The sequence below is a fragment of the Orcinus orca genome, chromosome 12, assembly GCF_937001465.1.
Source record: "Orcinus orca chromosome 12, mOrcOrc1.1, whole genome shotgun sequence".
Taxonomy (NCBI): Eukaryota; Metazoa; Chordata; class Mammalia; order Artiodactyla; family Delphinidae; genus Orcinus; species Orcinus orca.
In genome coordinates, this window is record NC_064570.1 from 26277543 (window position 1) to 26303679 (window position 26137).

A 26137-nucleotide genomic window follows, 5' to 3' on the forward strand; every position below is an offset into this window, starting at 1 on the left:
TTAGCTTTGCTAAGAGTGTGTTTTGCTATTTTAATTTTTGTGTGTTGTCAAACTTTTTCTTTAGTCATTTCACATGACTTTCAAATAAATGATGGGTAAGAATTTGCCAAGCCAAGAGCAGGGTAATGCAGGCACCTGGACTACCTTAAGCTAAGATAGAAATGAAAACCTGCATTATTTACACAGGGAGTTAGTGAGCACACTGGTGCTGCTGGAGCACAAAGTTCGTGACAATGTGGAGAGAAGCCATGCTGCAGAGAGTGGCAAGGGCTAGCCCCAGAGGACTTTGGCCGCCTGGTTAGTAAGCTTGAACTTTTTCCCGTAGACAATCCTATAAGCAGAGAAAAGGTTTACACTGAAATTGATGTAGTCAGATTGCATTTCAGATCAGCCTCCGGCAGCTGTGTTGAAGAGGATGACTCCAAGGGTACAGAACTTGAAACAGACACATCATTTAGGAAGCTGTTGTGATCATCCAGAGAAAAGCTAATGACGGCTTGAACTAGGGCAGTGGTGTTTGGATTGAGGGGAAGAGACAGAATGGAGAAGTATTTAGGGTGTGAGAGGGATAGGACTTAGTGACCTATTTGATGTGCCTTGGACTGGAGAGGTGGGAATAAGGAAAGGAACAAGGATGGCATTTAGGTCTTTAGCTTGAGAGCCTGGGTAGACAGTATTGATAACAAATGAAAAAAGCATGTGCAGGAGGAGCCCATTTGGTGAGCAAGATGAATTTGGTTGAAAGAAAATGAGTGCAAAGGCTGGGGGAGACCCAAGTGGGGAAGGCAGGAGATTTGGGAGTAGTCAGTATGGAAGTCAAAAACACATAAGTGGATTATCTCTTTCAAGAAGAGGCCAGTTAAGTAAGAAATTAATGAGTTCATTGCTGGAAGAGTCAAATTATAGCTAAGATATGCAGAGAACACTCACTGCCAAAGGCAGAAGGGATGGCTGGCTCTCAGCCTGGGTCTCCCTGGGGGTGATATACTTTAGGGTCACCCCAGACCTAGGGTCAGCTTCTTAGCGCTTTAGACTTGGAAACACAATTTTGCCAGTTTTCTCAGGAACGATCAGGATCTAGTCACCAGCGTGTCCCACAGCTTTACTATTTCTCAGTGGGCCAACTTCTGTTATTCCTAGGAAAAGGTGGCCACATGGCAGGACCAGACCCAGTCATAGCAGATTTCAAATTCCAGCTCCACATTTCCTGGCCGCTATGACTCCCGAGAGCCTTCGTTTCCTTGTCTGGAAAATGGGAGGGCTTCCTTGCAGGGACGTTATAAAGATTAAAGGGGATTAGATACAGAAAGCATCTCATGTAATGCCCAGATCACAGAAGATGCTCAGTGACCTGAGTTCCCCTTTCCTGCATCCACTCCTCAGTGCTGTGCTGTCACTGCAGGTGCAGGAGGAACTTGGGGAGGCAGGCAGGATGAAACCCAAGAACTCAGTTGCCAGGAGACAAATTCTAATTTTCCCAACTAGAAGAATGACTGGTTGTCCTCTAAAATCCAGAGGCTGCTCAGCTTGTGAATTACCAAGAATTCCAAAATCGTGTGCATTCCCTTTCAGGACACAATCCAGCTCCTTTTCCTCTAGTTTGCCAATCCTAGCTCAGGGAACTCACTGAAGAAATGTTCACCCACCCTCCTTCAGATTGAGAGACTCCAAGCACCTGAGTTAAGTATTCTGAAGTTAGGGTTCTAAACATCGCTAACCTCCCTGAAATAGAGGGGAAATAAATCAAGAGAGATATTAGTTTTTAAATCACAAGTATTTGTTTCAAATGATACATGGTAGATTATTTTAATAAAATCTCTTGCATTCTAAAAGAAAAATAAGTAATTTCATTTCACTGTAAATATGATCTGGGTTAGGTATTTAAAAAGGTCTATTATAAATTCTGCCGATACAGAGGAACCCACTTTTATTGAACTGCATGCAACACAGAGCAGCTCTACGAACCAACCTAATCATCGTGACCCATCGAAGGATGTGTTTGAGCACCTTGTTCCTTACAAGACATTCATGTGAAGCAGTGCCCTCTCTAAGGGGGCCTCTCAAAAACAATTAGCACTGATTGGTCTAAGAACTGAAAAGAGTTATACTTTCTGTGAGACCATTCATTCATTTGACAAATATGCATTGAGCACTTTCTACGTGCCAGGCATGGTGCTAGGGCCAAGCCAGGGACTAGGACGAAGTCCTTGCCCTCAGGCCTTGGGCAGCATTGTGTACTTGACCAGACTTCCCATTTATGCTGCCAGTAGCAACTTTCTAGGACTTTAAGGCATATATTTTCAAGCCCACTCCTGGCTCCACTTTATGTCTCCTTTTGTTCCTGTGGGCTTGTTTTTGTGTTTTGTAAGCTGTCTTACTTTTTTTTCTGTAACAAGTAAACAGGGAAATATGTAAATTAGACAATATACATACATTTACATTTATTTTTGTTCTGATTACTACAAGTATGTTTTGCTCTTTAAAAAAATCTCAAAAACTTGTTAAAAATTTAATGACAATTTTTGCCATTTATAACGTTTTATTTTAACATTATATAAAAACATAAGTGTTATGCAAAGTTGTCTATTCTACTAATTTTTCCCTTTTAACCTTATTTTTTATAGGTCGTCACACCTAAAGGTTTTTCAAGACTTAGGGAGGTAGCAAGGAGGGTTTACAGCATTACTTAGGGCTTTCATTACTTAGTTTCAAGGGTAATTGCTTGAAACCTTGGTGGGACCTAAGACTTTTTGCCCAGTGACCAGTTTTTTAAAAATTTGATTGTAGAGAAATAGGAAGAGAGACATAGGGTCATGGGTATAATATCTAAAAATATTTGAATAAATGTAAAATACATGTAAGCTCTTAACTCTCTGCATCCATGTTCTTAAAGCATGACAGACACCAGTCCTTGAAAGAATCTCATTCGTTCCATGTATCAAGCACACAGTAGACGCTCAATAAATAACTGCTGAATAAATCAGTGATTATTAGAGCCCTGTTACTGAACCATAGGTATATCTATATTATATAGTGTTATATATATATATATATACTATATTAGAAAAAGTAACCTTGTTGGGGGTGTCATAAAATCATAAATGATCAAGGGATGCAGTTTATTGAGATTTTTATCAACAGCAATGATATTTTCATCAAAAATGGCAAATTAAAAATGAAATATATCACTATCAATATAATCTATAGATCTCCCATATTTTAATCCATTTTATACTAGAAAGGTTATATTTTAATAGATACTATAAGATATATCATAACTTCAATATTCCTTAGGATTTTAAGAAATATGGCTCATGTACCAGAAGCTTAAATAGTGAGCCAAAGTCTTTATCAGCTTCCTCAAAACTGATTCCAGAATACATTTTTCAATTTTCAATCTGAATAGTATATAAAAACATAAACTCTATGTTATCAATCATTTATTTCCTGCTAAGCAGTTCTTCAGTCATATCCTTTGTTTCTGAGTTTATCTCAAGCAGGCATGGTAAGACAAATAGGATCATATATCTTTATTGTTTCATCCCAAGCACAGTCAGCCACCTGAAAACAAAAAGGAAACATAATCTACAAATGTTCAAAACTGGCAGAAAAGCCTAAGTCTTTTAGAGTGTAAGTAGATCATCCACCAGGGAACATCTCTTTAAATAGGAAGTACACAGGGACACGTTTTTGAAAAAAGGTCTATTTTCCCTTTTTAAGATACACTTTGGGGACTGGTTCCAAATGATTGAAGTTGCCTGTAAGGATTTCCTGCCAGAGCTACATAATTCCCCATAGGTCCTGAGATAAATGTTGAAAAGATACATTCCTAAATTGTGAACCAAGCCATCATACTAGCTATTGTGGGGATAAAAAAGGAGGTAAAGTATAGCTCTTGCCTTCAAAGAATGGCTCATTCAAAACCAAAAGTGGAAAGTGCTCTAATAGAGAGTCTCAGGGGAGGAACTCTTTGAATCCAACTGGGGCAGTGTCAGAAGATTTCACAAATGCCGTGGCATTCACACTGGCCCTCTTTAGGGGCAGACATGGGAGATATGGACATTCGAGTCCAAAAAGTCACATAAAAACATGAAGGGAAGATAGTTCATGGTGCTCAGGAACTGTGTGTTAAAAATTTGGTAAGTGTAGCAATGTCTCAGGGTATAAGATTACTACATAAAATCAATCATATTTCTGTATACTAGCAAGAAAAAAATTTTAAATTACAATCAAAAAATTAATTTACAATAGCATCAAATAACAAAATACTTAGCAACACATTTAACAACAGATATGCAAAATGTCCACAATAAAACACAGCTGAGAGAAATTAAAGAAGGCCCAAATAAATGGAAAATATACCACGTTCATGGGTTCAATATTTAAGAAGTTAATTCTCCCCCCAAATAATTTATAAATAATTCATAATCCCAGCAGGCTTTTTAATAGAAATGGAGAAAGTGACTTTTAAAGTTGAAGTAGAAAGGCAGAGGACCTAAAATAACCACAAAAATCTTGGCAAAGAACAACCAAGTTATACTACTTACACTGTCTGACTCAAGACTTATCATAAAACTACAGTAATCAAGACAATGCAATACTGGAATAAGGATATACAAGTAGGTCAAAGGAACAGAACATACTCAGGAATAGACCCCACACTTGGACAGCTGCTTTTCAACAAATGTACCAAAACAATCCAACAGGGAAAGAAGAGTCTTTTCAACAAATGATGCTAGAACTGGATGTCCATATGGAAAAAAATGAACTCAACCCCAACTTCACACCATAAACAAAAGTTCATTTGAGATGGATGGCCCACAGACTGAAATATAAAAGCTAATGGTATTAAGCTTTTAGAAGAAAACACAGGAGAATATAGTCTCAATCTGAAGGTGAGTAAAGATTTCTTAAACAGGAAGCAATAACCATAAAAATTAGATAACTTAGACTCAATCAAAAATAAAACTTTTGCTCATCAAAAGACACTGCTAAGAAACCGAATAAGCAAAACACAGAGTGGGAGAAAATGTTCACAAAACATATATCTGGCAAAGAACTTGTATCCACAATATATAAAGAACAACTATAACTAAATAATAAAAAGACAACACAAATAAAAAATATTTTATTAACAGATAAAAAAAGATATATGAATGACCAATAAGCACATAAAAATATCCACCATCATTAGGCATCAAGGAAATGCAAATAAAACCCACCATGAGACACCACTACTGACTCATGAGAATGGCTAAAATTTTAATTTTAGATAGACAATATCATATGTTAGCAGGGATGTAGAGCAGCTCTAACTCTCATACCTTGCTGGTATAACCACTCTTTGGAAAACTGCCCATTCCTTATAAAGTTAAACATATACCTAGTGATTCCATTCCTAGAGGGGTTTCCAACAGAAATGAAAACATCTTCACAAAGCAATGTATGCAAGGACGTACACAGCAACTTCATTCACAATACCGCATAACTGGAAACAACCAAAAGACAGACAAAAGAATGGGTAACAAATTGTAGTAAATTCGTGCAACAGAATGTTGCTAAGCAAAACAATGGAGGGAACTACTGATGGGCACGAGAACGTGGATGAATCCCACAGATAATAAGTGGAGTGAAAGAAGCCAGAAACAGAAGAGTACATTCGGGAGACTCCGTCATATAAGTTCTAAAACAGGCAAACTAATCTAAGATGGAAAAGAAAATTAGGGCTTTGGCTTGTTTTGTCTTTTCAGCTGGAGGGAGGGATGGGGCTAGGGAAAGTCTGGAAAGGGGTACAAGGGAATTTTGGAGGAAGATGCAAATGTTTTGTATTGAGATGCGATGTAGATTACACAAGTGTATCTGTCAAAAACCTATATCTAAGATTTGTACATTTCACTGTATGTAGATGATACCTAAAAATAGTAAGAATAATAATGACAACAACAATAATAGCAATAATAATAATAATAATGAATGAGGAGTGGGACATGAGTAGAGGAATAAACAAGAATGTTGATTGATAATTGTTGAAGCTGGATAATGGAAGTGCATTATCCTATTGTTTGCTTTTTATACATTTGAAATTTTCCACAATAAAATAAGAAGAAGAAATGAAAAAATGTAGATAGTAACATGAAGGATGAAGTAGCAGGAGAGGGAATTGACCAAAGTTATTTGCACTGTATTTCCCATCCTTTAATGGTTGCAAAGGCTGAAAGTTATATAAGGGAACTCACAGTCCTGGTCAATCTAATTACCTGGCTGTCACTATAGAATACAGGAACTGCTCAGATTAATCAGAACATATTAACTCCTTATCATTCATTAACAATATCTCAGATCAGAATCCAAGCTAGAGAAAGCATTAGAGACCTTTCAGTCAAACTTTTTTTATTTAAGCATTAAAAACCAGACTCTTCAAGATTTGGCTGCTACCCACTTCTTTTATTCTCACTGCACCAGGCTCACACACTCAAATCCTGGCATCTTGTTCATGCCTCTGTGCTCTTATCCTCTCACTGATCCCCTCCCCTGAATAACCTCTTTCTCCTTCCCTTTCCCTCTGCCCCTCACCTTGTTTTGCCTGGAGATGACGCCTCTTTTGGGAAGAATCCATTTAAGCATTACCTCCTCTGTGAAGTCATTCACTGTACCTATAATAATCAGCTGTGCTTATTTATTGACACATGTGTCTTCAGCTCTTTGAGGGCATGGACCATGTCATGTTCCATGTCATAACAATGACACAATGAAGCTTAGCTCAAAGAATGTATTTTATAGATTAAGATTGCAGAGATTAATTTTTTCTCATAACCACACTAGAGCAGCAGAGTTGGAACCAGAACCTAAATCTGTTGAGTCTGTCCACTGAAAATAGTGCCTCACAAAAGGCCAACTGACACTCATCATCTGCCTAATCCTGCAATTGTAAATTTTTATACCACGGAATATAAAGATCATTATACAAATTTATCCGTCTCACCTATGTATATTTTTTTCCAAGTGCTGGGCCTTTCTGTATGTTAAGTGTCAACTACTATGGAGAAAAGAATCAGAGAAATGAGACTTAAGCTTCTAATATAAGGTATCCGTAAATTACCTTTCTGAATCCCTATTTAGCACCCTTCAATCCAGCTTCTTAATTACTCAGAACTTATAACTAACAGATGTCAAGGCCACTGAATCAGCAAATGTTCATAATTCTGTACTACATTAATTGGTAATATGAGAAAGACCTAAAACTGCAATGATACAGAATTATGAAGATTGACTCAAATTAATGCAAACACTATTTCTCCATTAACTAATTAATTAAACCCCATCTAGTGCTATAAGTTTTAAAAAGCTAACAGTTAAAAAAATAATAAGGTAAGAAGCACTTTAGTAAACTAACAATGCAGCTCCAGATTCTCTAAGGAAGGCACTGTAGAGACTTCCTGGTAAAGAAAGGTGACGGTGTGGTCGCTGTGGGTCTCGGGTTAGGGGGCACTCATTAATTACCATCACCACCCCAACGGCCTTAAAGGCATTCTATAACTTAGGGTAAACATGGGGCTTTTTCTTTTTAAATTTTATTTATTTATTTATTTTTGGCTATGTTGGGTCTTCGTTTCTGTGCGTGGGCTTTCTCTAGTTGTGGCGAGCAGGGGCCACTCTTCATCGCGGTGCACAGGCCTCTCACTGTCGCGGCGTCTCTTGTTGTGGAGCACAGGCTCCAGACGCGCAGGCTCAGCGGCCATGGCTCACGGGCCCAGCCGCTCCGCGGCATGTGGGATCTTCCCGGACCAGGGCTCGAACCCGTGTCCCCTGCATTGGCAGGCAGATTCTCAACCACTGCGCCACCAGGGAAGCCCCTGGGGCTTTTTCTTAATTTCCCATACTACCTATCTGAGGCCAGCCTAAAAGACATTAAAAAAAAAAAAAAGACTGCTAAAAATAAGGGTTAACAAAAAGACCAAAAAATAAACAAACAGATGACATGATAATAAAATATCTGCTTTACTGGATGAGATCCACTCATTGCTTTAGCTTGTCAAACACAGCAAGGAATCTTTCCCAGGTCTCATCCTGCTTCTCCACAACAAGCCATCTTTCCCTCCCATCCCCGGGAATGCACTCCTGCCATGAAGACTCCTTCAAGGCCAGAGTCAGCATAGAGAATGAGAAGACGATAACAGGATATCTCCTTCCTCATCTACCGAAGATCCTCTTTCTCCGTTTCAGTCTCCTATATGAGGACTCATTTCTTTGCTCCTTACCTTGCTGTCAGGAAAAACTGTGAAAGATTGCAATCAGCAAAAAGATTGCTAGGTGTTCTTTCAGCAGAATGCTGGCATTGTCCAAGAGCCCCACAGGGTTACCTGATTCTATAGGGGTCTATGCCTTCCAATGTCTATGACTGGATTATTTTACAACTCTAAAGTTATAGAAAACTGATAGTAATCAAATGATTCTCAGCCATTAAAATTGCAAATGAAGGTTGTCCTGTGGAGATGCAACTGATGCCTCATCCTGTCTCCCAAGAGATGATTCTAATCATTAAATGTTACTGCCTTATAGATACTGACCAGTTCTGCACCTATTAGTAAATTCATTTTCACATTCAGCAATTGCCTATATGTGTTTTTTCTTCGGCTCCTTTGAGCTAGTTGTAAAATCCTTCACAAGTTACATAAGGTCTTTGACACATGTTCATGCTATATTTGTATGAGAGCCATGACTGCCATTTTGAAAATTATCCTTTAACATGGCCACAGAAAAGCCATTTCATTAAAAGAACACACATGAAATGGGGATAAGGGGCCGATAATTATACTAGGAAAAAGAGGCTAAGAATAACTGCTAAAATGGGGTATGAAATTGAGCTCTATCTCCACCTTCTGACAGTAAAGCTGACAAATGCAAACAGTAATGTAAGATAAGCAAATAGCATAATAAATTTACCAGTTCATCAGGGGAGATAAAGTTTTCTCTAGAACTTGACTATAAGAGAAATATATAATAATATACCTCCACTACAAAAAGCATTCAATACCAAAAGAGTGGATTTACAAGAGATACAAGTCATTCTTCACATGGCTGTTTTTAAAATAAACATCTCAACCCTCAACTGAGACAAAAGCATACTATTAAACTGTAGTTTCCTAGAGGCATTTCTATTGGGCAGTAGTTCTCAAGCTTTCGCATGCATTAGAATCACCTGGAAGGCTTGGTAAGACAGATGACTGCCATCCTCACAGCACTGGTCCTCAAGGTGTGGTCCTGGGAGCAGCTTCATTGGTATCACCTAGGGCTGATCTACAGCTGGGGGGTCTGTTTTTTTTTTTTTTTTTTTTTGCGGTACGTGGGCCTCTCACTGTTGTGGCCTCTCCTGTTGCGGAGCACAGGCTCCGGACGCGCAGGCTTAGTGGCCATGGCTCACGGGCCCAGCCGCCCCGCGGCACGTGGGATCTTCCCGGACTGGGGCACGAACCTGTGTCCCCTGCATCGGCAGGCAGACTCTCAACCACTGCGCCACCAGGGAAGCCCCAGCTGGGGGGTCTTTAAACCAAGGTCCACAGATGGGCTTCAGAAAGTCCACAATGCAGTATTTTGTGGGTATATACATTTTGAGGGGAGGGGAGAGAAAATCAATAATTTCCTTCAGAGTCTCAACCCCTGGCCCCCCAAAAGTTAATCCAGAGCATTCACCAGCTGAGTATTATAAATACGTAGGGAAGAGTCTAATATGCAGCCAGAAATGAGAACCTCTAATATAGAACCCCCGCTATACAGTCCTCCCTTAGTATCTGCAGGGGACTGGTTCCAGGACCCCAACACACACCAAAATCCATGGATGCTATAGCCCCTTATATAAAATGCTGTAGTATTTGCATGTAACCTATATACATTCTTCCATATACTTTTAAATCACCTCTAGATTACTTATAATGTCTAATACAATGTAAATGCCATGTATATAGTTGTAAATACAATGTAAACGCTACAGAAATAGTTGACAGTGTGTGGCAAATCAAGTTTTGTTCTTTGGAACTTTCTGGAATTTTTTTCCCCTAATATTCAATCTGCAGTTGGTTAAATGTGTGGATGGGGAACCCGTGGGTACAGAAGGCTGACTGTATATCAATTAACAGGACTTTTGTCCTGTGCACTAACCTGGACTTCTTTGGGAGTACTTTATGTGCAGGAATTTTTTGTTGTTGACTAAAAAGAAATTTAGCATTATTCAAATAATCTTCTAAAGGAAAATTTCTCTTCCTTTCTTGAGGAGAAAGAAGAGGTTAATTTGCCACTAATACAATGGAAAACACCTTGTGCCATGTTTTCACATTTTTATTTAGAATCTAAGCTTCAAATCTGGTAGGTTGATATGTGGTAGGAAGACCGTGAATTGGGAGGAGGACTAAGAAAGAAGAAACATGACTGAACTATCTTTAAAGAAAAACACTAGTCCTACCTGAAGCGTTCTTAACCAAAAGTTTACATAGCTTCCCGATCTTATTCTATTGATACGTAAGCAAGTATCCAGAATTTCTACTTAAACGCATTAGAAAATTTTATTACCCATTTAAACTATGGTTAATAACAATATTTTTATTTTACTCATTTTATTTGAGATTTGTACCCTGGTGAGTTCTAAATGGGCTAAAACCCACAGGGCCAAATTAAGGAAATACAGATTTAAAAAAATCTGTTCTAAAGGGAACAAATGGAGCAAAATCTTTCAGGCATCAGAGCTGAGCACATTACCACACTTGCACAATAAATTAGGCTCTATGCTTTATGACAACTAAGAAGAAAGTGACAGTCCTCTGGGCAATATAGCTTCTGTTTTCTAACAACATTCACATATGGATGTAAACACTTTTGTACAACTAAACCTAAACAGGATCTTTTTAGAGTCACTGATTACATGTCTTGAGCAAATCTGTACTCCTTGTGTTTTGTATATAATAAACCTTTAATAAATGCTTGTTGAATAAATGAATGAATGAATCCATGTATGCGCAGTGATTTTCCTCCTCCAAAGATTTTCTTGAGTAGAGCCTCAAATGTGGTAACGAGCACCTAATCAGGTGTGAGGTCAGAGATCTGGGTAAAGGCAAAAAGTTTTATAGGATTTGGGGGATAAATGGAATTTCTGAGCACCGTGAATACAGGTATACCTCGTCTTATCGTGATTCGCTTTATTGTACTTTGAAGATACTGTGGTTTTTTATAAATTGAAGGTGGCAACCCTGCATCAAGCAAGTCTACTGACACCATTTTTCTAACATTTGCTCACTTTGTGTCTGTGTCACATTTTGGTAATTCTTGCAATATTTCAAGTGTTTTCATTATTACTATATTTGTTATGGTCATCTGTGATCAGTGATCTTTCACATTCCTATTGTAATTGTTTTGGGGTGCCACGGCTGTGCCCATACAAGACAACAAACTTCATCAATAAATGTTGTTTGTGCTCTGACTGCTCCACCAGCTGGCCATCTGCCCCATCTCGCTCCCTCTCCTCAGGCCTCTCTACTCCCCAAGACAGGTCAATTAACAACCCTACAATGGCCTCTAAGTGTCCAAGTGAAAGGAAAAGTCGCATGTCTCTAACTTTAAACCAAAAGCTAGAAATGATTAAGCTTAGTGAGGAAGGCGTGTCAAAAGCCAAGACAGGGCTTCCCTGGTGGCGCAGTGGTTGAGAGTCCGCCTGCCGATGCAGGGGACACGGGTTCGTGCCCCGCTCCGGGAGGATCCACATGCCGCAGAGCAGCTGGGCCCGTGAGCCATGGCCGCTGAGCCTGCGCGTCCGGAGCCTGTGCTCCGCAATGGGAGAGGCCACAACAGTGAGACGCCCGTGTACCGCAAAAAACAAAACAAAACAAAACAAAAAAAAAACCAAGACAGGCCCAAAACCAGGCCTTTTCACCAGTTAGCCAAGCTGTGAATGCAAAAAAAAGAATTCTTGAAGGAAATTAAAAGTGCTACTCCAGTGAGCACACGAATGATAAGGAAGTGAAACAGCTTTATTGCTGACATGGAGAAAGTTTTAGTGGTCTGGATAGAAGATCAAACCAGTCACAACATTCCCTTAAGCCAAAGCCTAATCCAGAGCAAGGTCCTAACTCTCTTCAATTCTATGAAGAAATGAAAGAGGTGAGGAAGTTGCAGAAGAAAAATTTGGAGGAGCAAAGGTTGGTTTATGAGGTTTAGGGGAAGAAGCCCTCTCCATAACATAAACGTTGAAGCAGAGGGTGCTGATACAGAAGCTACAGCAAGTTAATCCAGAAGATCAAACCAAGACAATGAGCTGGCTACACTAAACAACACACTCCCAATGTTCAGACTACTAAACAGGCTACTTTTGGAAGAAGATGCCATCTTGGACTCTTATAGCTCAAGAAGAGAAGTCAATACCTGGCTTCAAAGCTTCAAAGGACAGACTGACTCTCTCATCAGGGGCTAATGTAGCTGGTGACTCTAAGTTGAAGCCAATTCATTTACCATACTGAAAATCCTAGGGCCCTTAAGAATTATGTTAAATTGACTCTGCCTGTTCTCCAGAAATGGAACAACAAAGCCTGGATGACAGCACCTCTGCTTACAAAATGGTTTGCTGAATATTTTAAGCCCACTGTTGAAAACTACTACTCAGAAAAAAGATTCCTTTCAAAATATTACTGCTCATTGGCAATGCACTTTGGCCACCCAAGAGCTTTGATGGAGATGTACAATTAGATTAATGTTGTTTTCATGCCTGCTAACACAACATCCATTCTGCAGCTCATGGACCAAAGAGTAATTTCGACTTCTAAGTCTTATTATTTAAGAAAAACATTTCATAAGGCTACCATAGATAGTGACTCTTCTGATAGATCTGGGCAAAGTCAACTGAAAACATTCTGGAAAGGATTCACCATTCCAGATGCCATTAAGAACATCCATGCCTCATGGGGAAAGGTCAAACTATCAACAAGAACAGGAATGTGGAAGAAGCTGATTCCAGCCCTCATGGATGACTTTGAGGAGTTGAAGACTTCAGTGGAGGAAGTAACTGCAGAAGTGGTGGAAACAGCAACAGAGCTAGAATTAGAAGTGGAGCCTGATTGAATTGTGATTCAATTCAATGAACTGCTGCAATTTCATGATAAAACTTTAACAGATGAGGAGTTGCTTCTTATGGATAAGCAAAGAAAGTGATTTCTTGAGATGGAATCTATTCCTGGTTGAAGATGCTGTGAAGACTGTTGAAATGACAACAAAGGATTTAGAATATTATATAAACTTAGTTGACAAAGCAGCAGCAGGGTTTAAAAGGACTGACTCCAATTTTGAAAGAAGTTCTACTGTGGGTAAAAATGCTATCCAACAGCATTACATAGTATAAGAAGTTGTTTGTAAAAGGAAGAGTCAATCAATACGGCAAATTTCACTGCTATCTTATTTACAAAGTTGTCACGGCCACCCCAGCCTTCAGCAGCCGTCACCATTGAGATAAGACCCTCCACCAGCAAAAAGATTACAACCCACTGAAGGCACAGATGATGGTTAGCATTTTTGAGCAATACAGTATTTTTAAAATTAATGTATGGACTTTTTTTTAGACCTAGTGCTATTGCACACTTAACAGACTACAATAGAGGGTAAACATAACTTTTATATGCACCAGGAAACCAAAAAATTTGTGTGACTCACTTTATTGAGATATTTGCTTTATTGTGGTGGTCTGGAACCGTACCTGCAATATCTCCGAGGTCTGCCTGTATTAATTAGAGGTTTCATAGGGAGCTTTCTTTTATGTCCCAGGAGCTGTTAGTAAAATACTCCTCTGCACTACGAAGCTATCTAAAATATAATACACATATACATATATACTTATATTCATCCATTTATTCAACAAATATTTGCTGAGCACCTCTTCTGTGTCAGAAGTATGCTGGAGATATTACAGTAAACAAGATGGTCCTCGTCTCTGTCCCCACAGATCTGGAGTCCAGCAGAGAGATTAATAAGTAAATAGATACCTACAGTGCAGAGTGATGTGAACAATGATAGAGGAATGACAGGGTCTAGTAGAAATAGGAAAAGGGTCACTAAAACCAAATGTGAGGAAAGTGGATGCTTTCAGGAGGACATATTATCTAAGCTGTGGCTTAAAGAAGTATGGCTAAGCCAGAGAGCCTCTGTTTGTGGGGCAGGGATACAATGGAGAGAAGGAAAGTGTTCTAGGCAGTGGAATAAATAAGAATAAATGAAGACCAGAGAAAGAAAATACCATAGGATATCACTTACATGTGGAAACTAAAAAATACTACAAATGGGTATACATGCAAAATAGAAACAGACTCACAGATATAGAAAACAAACTTATGGTTACCAAAGGGAAGAAGGAAGAGAGGAGGGACAAATTTGGAGCATGGGATTAACAGATACAAGCTACTACATATCAAACGGATAAACAACAAGGGCATACTGTACAGCACAGGGAATTATACCCATTATCTTATAATAACCTGTAATGGAATAATCTGCCAAACTACTGAACCACTATGCTATACACCTGAAACTAACACAATATTGTAAATCAACTATACTTCAACAACAAAAAAAGAATAAATGAAAAACTAAAAGTTCTAGCTTAAAGGTTACTAAATTGCATTATAAGTCCTCTGATGAAACTCTTAATCTTTTGAGAGAGGCTTTTTTCTGGCTCCTGTCTGACTCCCGTCTAGGGTTTCTTGAAGGCTGGCTGCCAAGGCCTATCTTGTGTGACCCTCTCCCCTTGCGGTGCTGTGCATGCGGACACCACAAGGTAGGAGCCTCCAGTCTCTACATCTTCTGCAAGGATATTCAAGTAGAAAACTTATTTCTTAACCTGCAAGCCCCCACTGCAGTACATTTCATCCCTATCTCCCCTAAGTTTCCTTTAATCTGAGATCAAAACACAAACCTTTTCAATAAAACTCAAAATGAAAGTTATCGACATTACAGGAAAAATGGTTTGTCAAAAAGTTTTATACTTCTTTGTTTAGTGTAAAGTTTGAAGACAGGATCAGCCTTTTTCATTATTATTTTTAAAAGCTGCTATTTCCTAGGGTAGTGGAAAATAATTAATAGGATAAGAGTCCATATAACTTCTATTTTTAGTTATTTCAATTTTACTTTGAACAGCACAATAGATATTTCTAAGTTTTAAGAATAAGCACACTAATTAGAAATATGAATTTCTTGCTACTACCCTAATATGTCAATTTCTTTAAAACATATAATGAAACATTCTTGAAAAACTGAATAGAAATTTATTATCTATCACTATAGCCCATTAATTTCTGAATACAGCTATAGTGTATACATCATGACATTGTTATACATGGAATGCTTGAGAGCAACTGTATTAAACAAATATTTTACCATTTCCTATGTGCAAAGTATTGGGCTAAGTTCTACAGTAGACCCAAGGGTATTAAAGAAACAAACCCAGTCAATAAGGAGTTTATAATAAAAATTTATCACTGATGGATCAAATAAGACTTGTCATAAAACATCCTCAATAATAATGATCCTATAAATGCAAATTTTGGAAAAGGAAACATTATAATGAAAATATCAGACTTTAAATACATGTATAATTTAGAAAATGAATTTATATTCCTTAATTTATCAATTTTCTCCATTTTATTAAAATGTTTACACATGCCACTGATAAGGTAACACTTCAAATGATTTAATATGGCTATTAATATAACAAAGAAGCCCTACAGACCCATTAAGAGATTTACTTTATTGACAAGTTTTCCATTTCCTATTTATCATTATACTCCTTTCTCTCAATTTTGTGGACAATTGCTTTTGCCCTTGGGAAACTTGTTCAAACTACTATAATTATCTGTATGACATATGACCTCTTTAGCAAAAATGAACAAGAAAAATAAGCAGAGAGATGTAAAGAGAATGAAAGAAATCACAGTCAACTCTAAATTTTGAAAAAGCAGCCCAGACATTATGTTGCAATGTATTAAATAACAGGCTAAAGAAAATACGTCTTATTTACTCAACCAGCTTCCGGAAGGAAGTGACTACAGAGAAGAACGTGGTTTATTATGTTAATCAGTATGGAGTTTAAGTAAAAGTAAGGAAAGTGCTGACTAATATACTAAAAAAAGGTCTTTTCATTCATTCATTCATTCATTCATTCAACATTTATTTAGTACATACATACCAGGGAGTTTGCATAAATTCACTATGTAACTCCTGACACATGGCTGGCACTCGAATATGTACTGAAATAAAAAAAGAGGAAGGAGAGAAGGAATAGAAGACCTTGTCCAGGACTTGGAAAGGCAGAAATACTTTGCCCAGGCAGAAGTGGAGGACAGTGAGGGAAAAAGTGGCAAACACATGGAGATCACAAATATTAAAATATAATTGGTATGAAATAGGGAGATTACATAGGATGGTTGAGAAATAAAATTAGAAAGCAACATAGATAATATTGAGTCTTGAAAGTAAGATTAACAGTTCAGACTCTACTATGGAGGTAATAAGCTGCCTCTTGAAAGTTTTCTGAGAGGACTTGATGAGGATGACAATTTATCTATGTTGATTTGTAAATTAAAACTGGTATATAACTAGTATGGCAGAAAGTTAATGGCCAGACTAGTTAAAGAGCAATCACAGGAGTGACTGACCACGCGTTCCAAAAAGAGAAAGGCCTGTTAGGAGGCAAACGTAATATCTTTATAAGATGAAAAAGGCCTAAAAAAATGACAGCCGTAAGAAAAAAAAAACGTGTTCTGTTGCAAGAACATGATATGTCTGTTCATTTATTCTAGTCTTTTTAAAAAGTCCCTTAGTGAAGGTATATAATTTTCTTTATCTAAAGTCCTGCACATTTAAAAATTTTTATTCTTCTATGTATCATACATACACACACATAGTTTTTGCCATGTAAAAGTAATTTTTGCCATTTTATTTTCTAACTGATGATTACTGGTATCCACATGGTATTCATTTTTGTATATCTTTAATGACCTTATTGAACACTTATTATTTTTAATAGGTTTAAAGTTGATGTTCTTGGATTATAACATTTGACAATAGTATGAAGTACAAATAATGATAAAATTTTCTACCTTTTAAAAATATTTATATTCCATTTTGTTTTCTCCTATTACTAATTGGCTACAATTTTTAGAACCATGTTGATTAACAGTAATAAGGGTGGCAAACCTCATCTTGTTGCTGCCTTTAATGGGGCCATTGATATATTTCAGGTCAAGGACTAACAAAATCATACTTGCATTATGGAGAGCTCTCCCCATAAGCAGTGCTGAGAAATCAGTGGAATGATGGAAAGAGCTTAGAGACCAGTTAGGAGATTACTGCAGTCATCCATGGCAGAGATACTAATAAATGCTTATCTAAGGCAGTGGAGCTAGAATAGTATGGTCCATATTTCAGAGATATTGGTGAGGAAAAATTCATAAGCTTGATGCCCATTTGAATTTAGGGATGCAAAGAGAAACAAGAAAACTAGGATGCTTTCCCAGGTCTCTAGTCTGGCCCCATCATGCAATCAATTGACCATGTTAGGAATACTGAAGGATAAGTATATAATAACATCTATTGAGATCACACAGTAAAGGCAATTGGATAAACGGGTCAAGGATCACTAACATATAATTAAACGCCAACTGCAAGAAGAAGATGCATAAAAGTTAGAGGACTAAGACTTGTATATTGGAGAATATCTGCTTTTGGAAGGATGGTAAGGAAGAAACTGGCCTAAGAGATGGAGATATTTAGCAAACAGGTAAGGAAAACTGCTTAGCATGGTTAGCATTAAAGCAATAGGAGGGGAAGATTTTTCTTTAAAAAAAATTAACATTATATAGCTAAAAAAAGTCTGAGAAAAGGCTAACTTGGTTTTCAGGAGCTTTAACTAGTGACCTTTTGGGGCTTAATTGAATGATGAAAGGAAGACAGATGCAGGGGCTTAAAAGAGAGTGTTGACTTTGAGAAACTAAAAGCAACAGGTAAACTACTAATTCTTAATGTCTAATAATAGATGAGAAACTGAATTTACTGGTAGGGAGGTAAGACAGTGGGATCAAGTGAGTTTTGAAAATAGAGAAAAGAACTGACTGATGGTCTAAAAACAAAACAAAAACCAGTGGATTATTGACCTGGACGAAGAAGCCAATGAGAAAATTAGGAACCTAATGGAAAGGGGAAAAAGAGAGATGGAACATAAATATTTTGAGGTGATAGAACTGGAAGAAGATATTCATTCTTGTCTATTTTAACAATAAGATAGGAGGTAAGGACAAATGTCCGGAGTGTTAATGATACTGCAGAAGGTTGAGAAACGATATTGTGGAGAATGGGTTACAAAATCAAAAAGACTTCAGAGGTAAGTTGAGTAGGACCAAGAGCCCAAATGAAGTTTTTTTGAAAAGTAACTTGTTGTGTGTCAAGTCTGCTGTTTTTTAAGCAATGCTCTATAGTCTAGAGAAAGAAAAATGAATAAGAGAGTAAATGACTGATTCAGGAATGGGAGCCCAGAGGCAGCAGAGGCTAAGGCATCAAAAATTTGAGAAGCTCTTACTGCAAGGGCAGCTCATGCAGTGCAGGGGGCAGTAGACACAGGGTTACACCAAGATCCTACGGAGCTGGGCCTGGGGAAGGTTTTATGGCTGGGGGAAAACAATCATTTGTTATACAGTTTTAAGCTAAAACTTACACAATTATGAAAGCAACAAAGAGGAAACAACAGAGACTAATGCCTGAGGACACTGGGTGCTTCTGGCACGTGTTCTTTTCAACTCTAAAGCTAGTCTGCGACAGATGCAGAAAATATCACCTCAGATTAAAGGTGAACAGGACACATATATCCTAACTACCAGTAATGCTAGCCATCTTCAAAATATGATTTTCCAACCGCATACTGAGAATTTTAAAATATTTTATCCACTGTCAACCTGTAAACGTGATATCTAAGATTGTGGAATAGGGATTTGAATCAAAACATAAGCTGAATTTTTAAATGATACCCTAATATTTTTGCTGTTGTTTCTTTATTATTTTATTTTAATTGAGATAGAACTGCCATATTTTATCAGTTCCAGGTATACAGCATAATGATTCTATGTGTGTGTGTGTATATATATACATACACACACACACACACACACGCACATATTGCTAATTTTTTTTTTTTTTTTTTTTGCGGTACGCGGGCCTCTCACCGCTGCGGCCCCTCCCACTGCGGACAGGCTCAGCGGCCATGGCTCACGGGCCCAGCCGCTCCGCGGCACGTGGGATCCTCCCAGACCGGGGCACGAACCCGTGTCCCCTGAATCGGCAGGCAGACTCTCAACCGCTGCGCCACCAGGGAAGCCCTGCTAATATTTTTTACTAAAAGATCAGTAAAGTCAAATATACATTAAAAAACACACCTACAGGGCTTCCCTGGTGGCGCAGCGGTTGAGAGTCTGCCTGCCGATTCAGGGGACACGGGTTCGTGCCCCGGTCTGGGAGGATCCCACGTGCCGCGGAGCGGCTGGGCCCGTGAGCCATGGCCGCTGAGCCTGCGCGTCCGGAGCCTGTGCTCCACAACCGGAGAGGCCACAACGTACCACAAAAAAAACAAAACAAAAAAACCCCAAAAAACTACACCTACAGAACTAGTTTAAATCAGAACCAAATCTAAGCATCTTCCACTGAAACAAAATGAAAAGGAGAGTACTTATCTTTGGGAAGGAGAAAGGGGTATAAGATTTGGGAGGAAACATGAGTGGGCTTCTTGGGATGCTGGTAGTGTGTTCCATACTTAACCTAAATGGTAGTTACTCAGGTATAGTTACTTCTTGATAACTTAACTGAGTTGCACACTTAAAATATGTGCCTTTTCCAATATGGGTGTTACACTTCAAATAAAAATTCCTAAAAAAGGGCTGAAAAGAAACAAGTTAATATGGTATAATTGAGATTGCTTCTAGAGTGGCAAAACCATGGGTAATCTTTTTTCTTTCTTCTAAACATAATTTTCCAATTTCATCATGGGGAAAAAAGATAAATTTATTAAACACATAGATGAGATGTCTTGGAATGAACTAATAATGCCTACTTTAAAGGGGATTTAAAAGAGAAATAACTATATTCCAAAAGGAATGTGTAATGATATATAAACCTGTACCCAGCTTATAAATACTAAACTAAATATCCATGAACGTTCAAAAGAGCAGAGTTGATACTGCAGAGCACAAAGTCAGGGATTCTAAAAATACATTAATACAGAAAATCCCAATTATACAAATGGACATATTACAGGTCTAGAATCATAAGCCTAAAAACAGAAAAAAAGGTTTCCAATGTAGAGATAATGATAAGAAAGAAAAGAGAAAATGCCAGATCAGAGGGAAAAAATTCAAAGAAAATTTTTCTGAAGTGAAAGATGATTTCAGCCTGGTTAACAAGAGGGCACAGAGTATTTCTCAGCAATTACCCTTAAAGAATGACCCCAGACACTTATTTGTCAAGTTTTAAACCTTTAAAGACAAGATCTTACACTCTGTCAAAAAGAAAGAAGGTTATAATACAAGAATGTCTTTGGATCTCATTTTTCAGATCTCTAAGAATGGAGAAGCTAAAAAGAAAAATATAAAATTATAAATACAAGAAAAATCTCTTTTAAGACAGGGAATATATTAAGACATGGGAGCCCAAAAGTAACATCAGCAAAGTCTCACAGCTGTTAAGATCACCACAGAGGTGACACATTTTTGAAAGCAGATGGAAAGGTACTTTCTAAGAGGTGAGAGAAAGATACTTTCTAAGAGAATAAGCTATGAACAAAGAGTGAAATTAAATTAACATGCAACAAGTAAACTTGAATACATATTTGTGAGAATAAAGAATAAATATTATATGTCAAAAATAACTTAAACTATCAACTATACCAACAAAAGGTTAACGTGGTAGATTTTAAATGGCTACAAATTCTTTGCAGCTACTCCCAACAAGACGTGGAGTCTCTCTGTCACTCTCTGAATCTGAGCTGGCCTTGTAACTTGCTTTGCCACAGAAGGAATGCCATGTGACTTCAAAGTCTAGTCCTGAAGACACCTTGCAGCTTTTGCTCTCGTCCTCCTGGAAAGCTACAATGCTAGGTGAAGAAACCTGAACTTATCTAGAGACACATGGATCAGAAGACAACCAGTGCTACACCTACACATCTATGTGAGGCCATCTTAGACCACCCAGTCCTGGTTAAGCCACCAGATGACCAGAGCCACATGAGACACCAAGAGAGGAACTGCTTGGCTGAGCTCAGCCCAAATTGTTGACTCACAGAACTGTGAGCAAAGAAAATTGTTGTTTAAGCCAATAAGTTGTGGGGGAGTTTGTTATATAGAAATAGATAACTGAGATAAAATAAGTGAGAAAAAAATAGGGAGATGCACTAAGAACTTGATTCTTACTTCCCCTAGAAAGGAGTTTAATGTTACTTGGTAAAACTATACATTAATAATAAAAATAAATGTTTGGGTTAAAATGTGTTAATGTTAGATATGTTTTTTTAAAAAAACATACTGGTTGGGATCATGATCTTAGTTTGAAAGGAAAGTTTAAAGTCCAAGACACAGTATAAATAAAATGGAGAAGAACAGGATAAACTAATCACTGAAAATGTTATATAGAAAGTAACCAAATCCTAGAACTTGGAGTCAGAAAACCTCTTCTTCAAACCCTAAATCTGATAGGTCACTAAATCTTGACCTAGTCTTCTCAAAGTCCCTCACATATCTATCACTTTTAATGTCTTTTAATTTCGGTGTTTAGACCATTTACATTTAATATAATTGTTGAAATGGTTGGATTCAAAGGTTTCCACATATAAGATCATGTTATCTGAGAACAGATATAATTTTACTTCTTTCTTTCCAATTTAGACGCCTTTTATTTCTTTTCCTTGACTAATTGCTCTGGCTAGGACTTCCAATATTATGTTGAATAGAACTGGTAGAAGTGAACATCCTTGTCTTATCCCTGATCTTAAAGAAAACGCTTTCAGTCTTTCACCAATGAGTATGATGTTGGCTAAGTGTCATTTTTCTATGTGGCTTTTATTATGTTGAAGTAATTGATTTTTAAAATAATCATTTCCACCATTGGCTTATTAATGATAGCTCTTTTTAAAAAATTTCTTAGAGGGCTTCCCTGGTGGTGCAGTGGTTCAGAGTCCACCTGCCGATGCAGGGGACATGGGTTCACGCACCAGTCCGGGAAGATCCCACATGCCACGGAGCGGCTGGGCCCATGAGCCATGGCCCCTGAGTCTGCGCATCTGGAGCCTGTGCTCCACAACGGGAGAGGCCACAACAGTGAGAGGCCCGCGTACCACAAAAAAAAAAAAAAAAAAAAATTCTTAGAGGTTACCATAGGGCTTACAATACACATCTTGAATTTATCACAATCTACCTTCAAATCGTATTATAGCACTTCACATGTAGTAATGCCTTTACAATAGTATACTTCTAACTCCTGCCTCTCTTCCCTTGTTCTATTATTGTCCTACATTTTACTTTTGCATATATTAAAAACCTTACAATATATTGTACACAAATGTATTGAATACAATACTACTTTTGCTTTAGGCAGTTAATTATTTTTCAGAGTGATAAAATTAACTTAAACAGTGACTTGTATATTTACTTCATTTTTGCCATTTCCAGAGTTTTTTTTTTCTCTCTCCTTCTTTCCCTCCCTTCCTTCCCTTCCTTTCTTCTTCTTCCTTTTCTCTCCTTCCTCCCCTCCCTTCCCTCCTCCCTTCCTTCCTCCCTCCCTCCCTTCCTCCTTTCCTTCCTTCCTTCCTTCCTTCCTCCCTCCCTCCCTCCTTTTCTCTCTTTCCATAGTTTCATGTTTTGGTCTGGGCTTATTTCTTTGCACAGAATTTCCTTTAACATTTCTTACAGCAGAGATGTGCTCTCAGCTTTCCTTTGTCTGAAAATTTCCTTATTTTCTCTTTATATTCAAATGGTACTTTCACTGGGTATAGCATTATGGGTTCACAGTTTTTTCATTCAGTACTTTAAAAAGACATTTCATCATCTTCTGGTCTATATGATTTATGACAAGAAGTCTGTTGTAATTCTTATCTTTAGTCTTCTGGATATGTTTCTTTTTTCCTCTGTCTGCCTTTAAAATTTTCTCCTTATCTTTGTTTTTTAGCAGTTTGAATATGGGTATGCCTTGATGTTTTGATTCTTTGTTTAAATCCTGCTTGGGTTTCTCTGGACTTCTTGGATCTGTGGTTTGACAACTTCTACTATTTTGGAAATTTTTCTTTCTTCTTTTTCTTGGCCATGACATGCAGCTTGCAGGATCTTCCCCAACCAGGGATTGAACCTGGGTCACAGTAGTGAAATCACTGAGTCCTAACCACTGGACTGCCAGGGAATTCCCTGGAAAATTTTCTTTAAATACTTCTTCCCTATTCTCTCCTTCCTTCTGGACTCCAATCTGACATTGTCCCATAGTTCCTGGATGTTCTATTCTCTTTTACTTCCCTCATTCTTGTTTTCTCCTATTGTTTCAGCCTGGGTAGTTTCTAGTGACCTATCTCTAAATTTACTGATGAGTATATTGAAGGACTGTATCCCTTATACTGTACTTCTAAATTTTTTCCTATTTTCATTTGACTCTTTCTTATATTTTCATCTCTCTGCTGAAATCCCTCATTTGTTCACACATGTTGTTCACTTTTTCCATTATATCCCTTTTGTATAGCAGCTGTGTCTTCTTCCTGTGCTTTGTCACAGGTAAAATAGTCCTAGTGTCCCATCTCTCCTTAGAGGAAGGGGTCAGTCTCTCTTCGGATTTCAGGCTTCTTTTTTCCCTGCCACCTCAGCTCTCTGATGGGTTCACAAAGTTCTGATTTTATAGTTTATCTGCCTTTTTTCTTATTTTTACAGTGAAAAGATTTTCATCTTTTCACATCTTAGGAAAAATCAGAACTTCTTCCATTCTATCTCTCTTTTTTTAAACAGCTTCACCAAGGTATTGGGCTGGCCAAAAAGTTCATTCAGGTATTTCAGAAACATCTTATGGAAAAACCCAAATGAACTTTTTGGCCAACCCAATATAAATTAAATACCATAAAATTCACCCATTTTAAGTGTACAATTCAATGATTTTTAGTATCATTACATAGCTGTATAACTATTACCACAATCCAGTTTTAGAACATTTCCATCACTCCCTAAAGACCCTTTGTGTTCATCTGCAGATAATTCCCATTCTTAGCTCCTTCCCCAAGTAACCACTAATCTCCTTTCTATCTTTATAGATTTGCATTTTCTGGACATTTTATATAAACAAAATTATACAATATGTAGTCTTTTGTATCTGGCTTCTTTCACTTAGCATAATACTTTGGAGATTCATCCATGTTGTAGCATTGGTATACCACATTTCGTTTATTCATTCACCAAGTTGATGGACATTTGGATTACTTCTACTTTCTGGCTACGAACATTCACATACAAGTCTTTATGTGGACATATATTTTCATTTCTTTTGAGTATATATCTAAGAGTGTAATTGCTGAGGTGTATGGTAAATTTACATTTAACTTTTTAAGAAACTGTCAAACTTTTCCAAAGTGATGGCAACATTTTATATTCCCACCAGCAGCATGTGTGATTTTCTCCTCCTTGAACTACTATTTTCTTTGAACTTCAAAGATACCATACTTTTATAGTTTTTCTTCTACCTCACTAGTCATTCCTTCTCAATCCCCTTTGCTGGAATTCTCTTCTTTCAGGCTTCTAGTTTTTTCTGAGCCTCTTCTTCCACATATTCTCTCCAGATAATTTCACTCTGCCCCCAAACTTTTGAAGCCATTTATATGCTAAAAATTCCCATATTTGTGTCTCTAGCCCTAAACTCTTCCCTGAGGTGGACAGCCTCTATCAAACTGCCTATCTCCATTTGAATGTCTAACAGAAGACATCTGAAACACAACTCTTGATCGTTCCTATTTGAAGTTCCTTCCTCTTCCCCTATCTCACCTTGTTTTCCAGATCCAAATCCAAATTGGTTCTTCTGTTTTGCTCATAGCCTATTTCCAATCCAGCAGCAAATCCTACAATCACTATCTCCAAACTATTAAGTTGAACCACACGAAACATCCAGCAATTTATTCTGAATCTTTCCATCTCTACATCTCTTAGATTTTAAGTCACCATTGTCTTTTCCCTGATTACTCCAAGATACTCCAATATGACCTCCCCGCTTCCAATCATACCTATGGTCTATTTTTCCACAACAGCCAGAATGATCTTTAAAAACACAAATTACTGGACAGCCACGTGCAAAAGAATGCAACTGGACCACTATCTTACACCATACACAAAAATTAACTCTAGGACTTCCCTGGTGGTACAGTGGTTAAGAATCCGCCTGCCAATGCAGGGTACTCGGGTTCGATCTCTGGTCAGGGAAGATTCCACATGCCACGGAGCAACTAAGCCCGTGCGCCACAACTATTGAGCTTGTACTCTAGAGCCCACGGGTCATGACTACTGAGCCCATGTGGCACAACTACTGAAGCCTGCATGCTCTAGGGTCTGCGTGCCGCAATACTGAAGCCTGTGCGCCTAGAGCCGTGCTCTGCAACAAGAGAAGCCACTGCAAAGAGAAGCCCATGCACCGCAACAAAGTGCAGCCCCCATTCACCACAACTGGAGAAAGCCCGGCCACAGCAACGAAGACCCAATGCAGCCAAATAATAATTATAAGCGTTAGTGAGGATGTGGAGAAAAGGGAACCTTTATACACTGTTGGTGGGAATGCAAATTGGTGTAGCCACTATGGAAAAAAATATTGGAGATTCCTCAGAAAATTAAAAATAGAACTACTATATGATCCAGTAATTACACTTCGACGTACTTATCTGAAGAAAGTGAAAACACTAATTCGACATTTGGCTGTCTCCAAGACCTGGGTGAGGAACTGCCATGTGTCACAGAGGCACATGTGTTGCCTCAGGCCACAGTCTGGGGATCATAGAGATGGGTTAATAGAAATATACGAGAAGGAAGATATCTATTTAGGGTCATTTTTTGGGTATTGCCATATTTCAATA

At 38.0% G+C, this 26137-nt stretch overlaps 1 protein-coding gene across 1 annotated transcript in view; it reads right to left on the reverse strand.

The window, feature by feature from the left end:
• Positions 1-3102: 3102 nt before the first annotated feature.
• The window catches only part of PEX7 (peroxisomal biogenesis factor 7), an 86038-nt gene continuing 63003 nt past the window's right edge, over positions 3103-26137 (reverse strand). Inside the window, exon 10 of the mRNA XM_004263782.3 lies at positions 3103-3561. Coding sequence (XP_004263830.1) covers positions 3493-3561 — 69 coding nt within the window. The 3' untranslated portion in view covers positions 3103-3492. The remainder of the gene's footprint in view (positions 3562-26137) is intronic.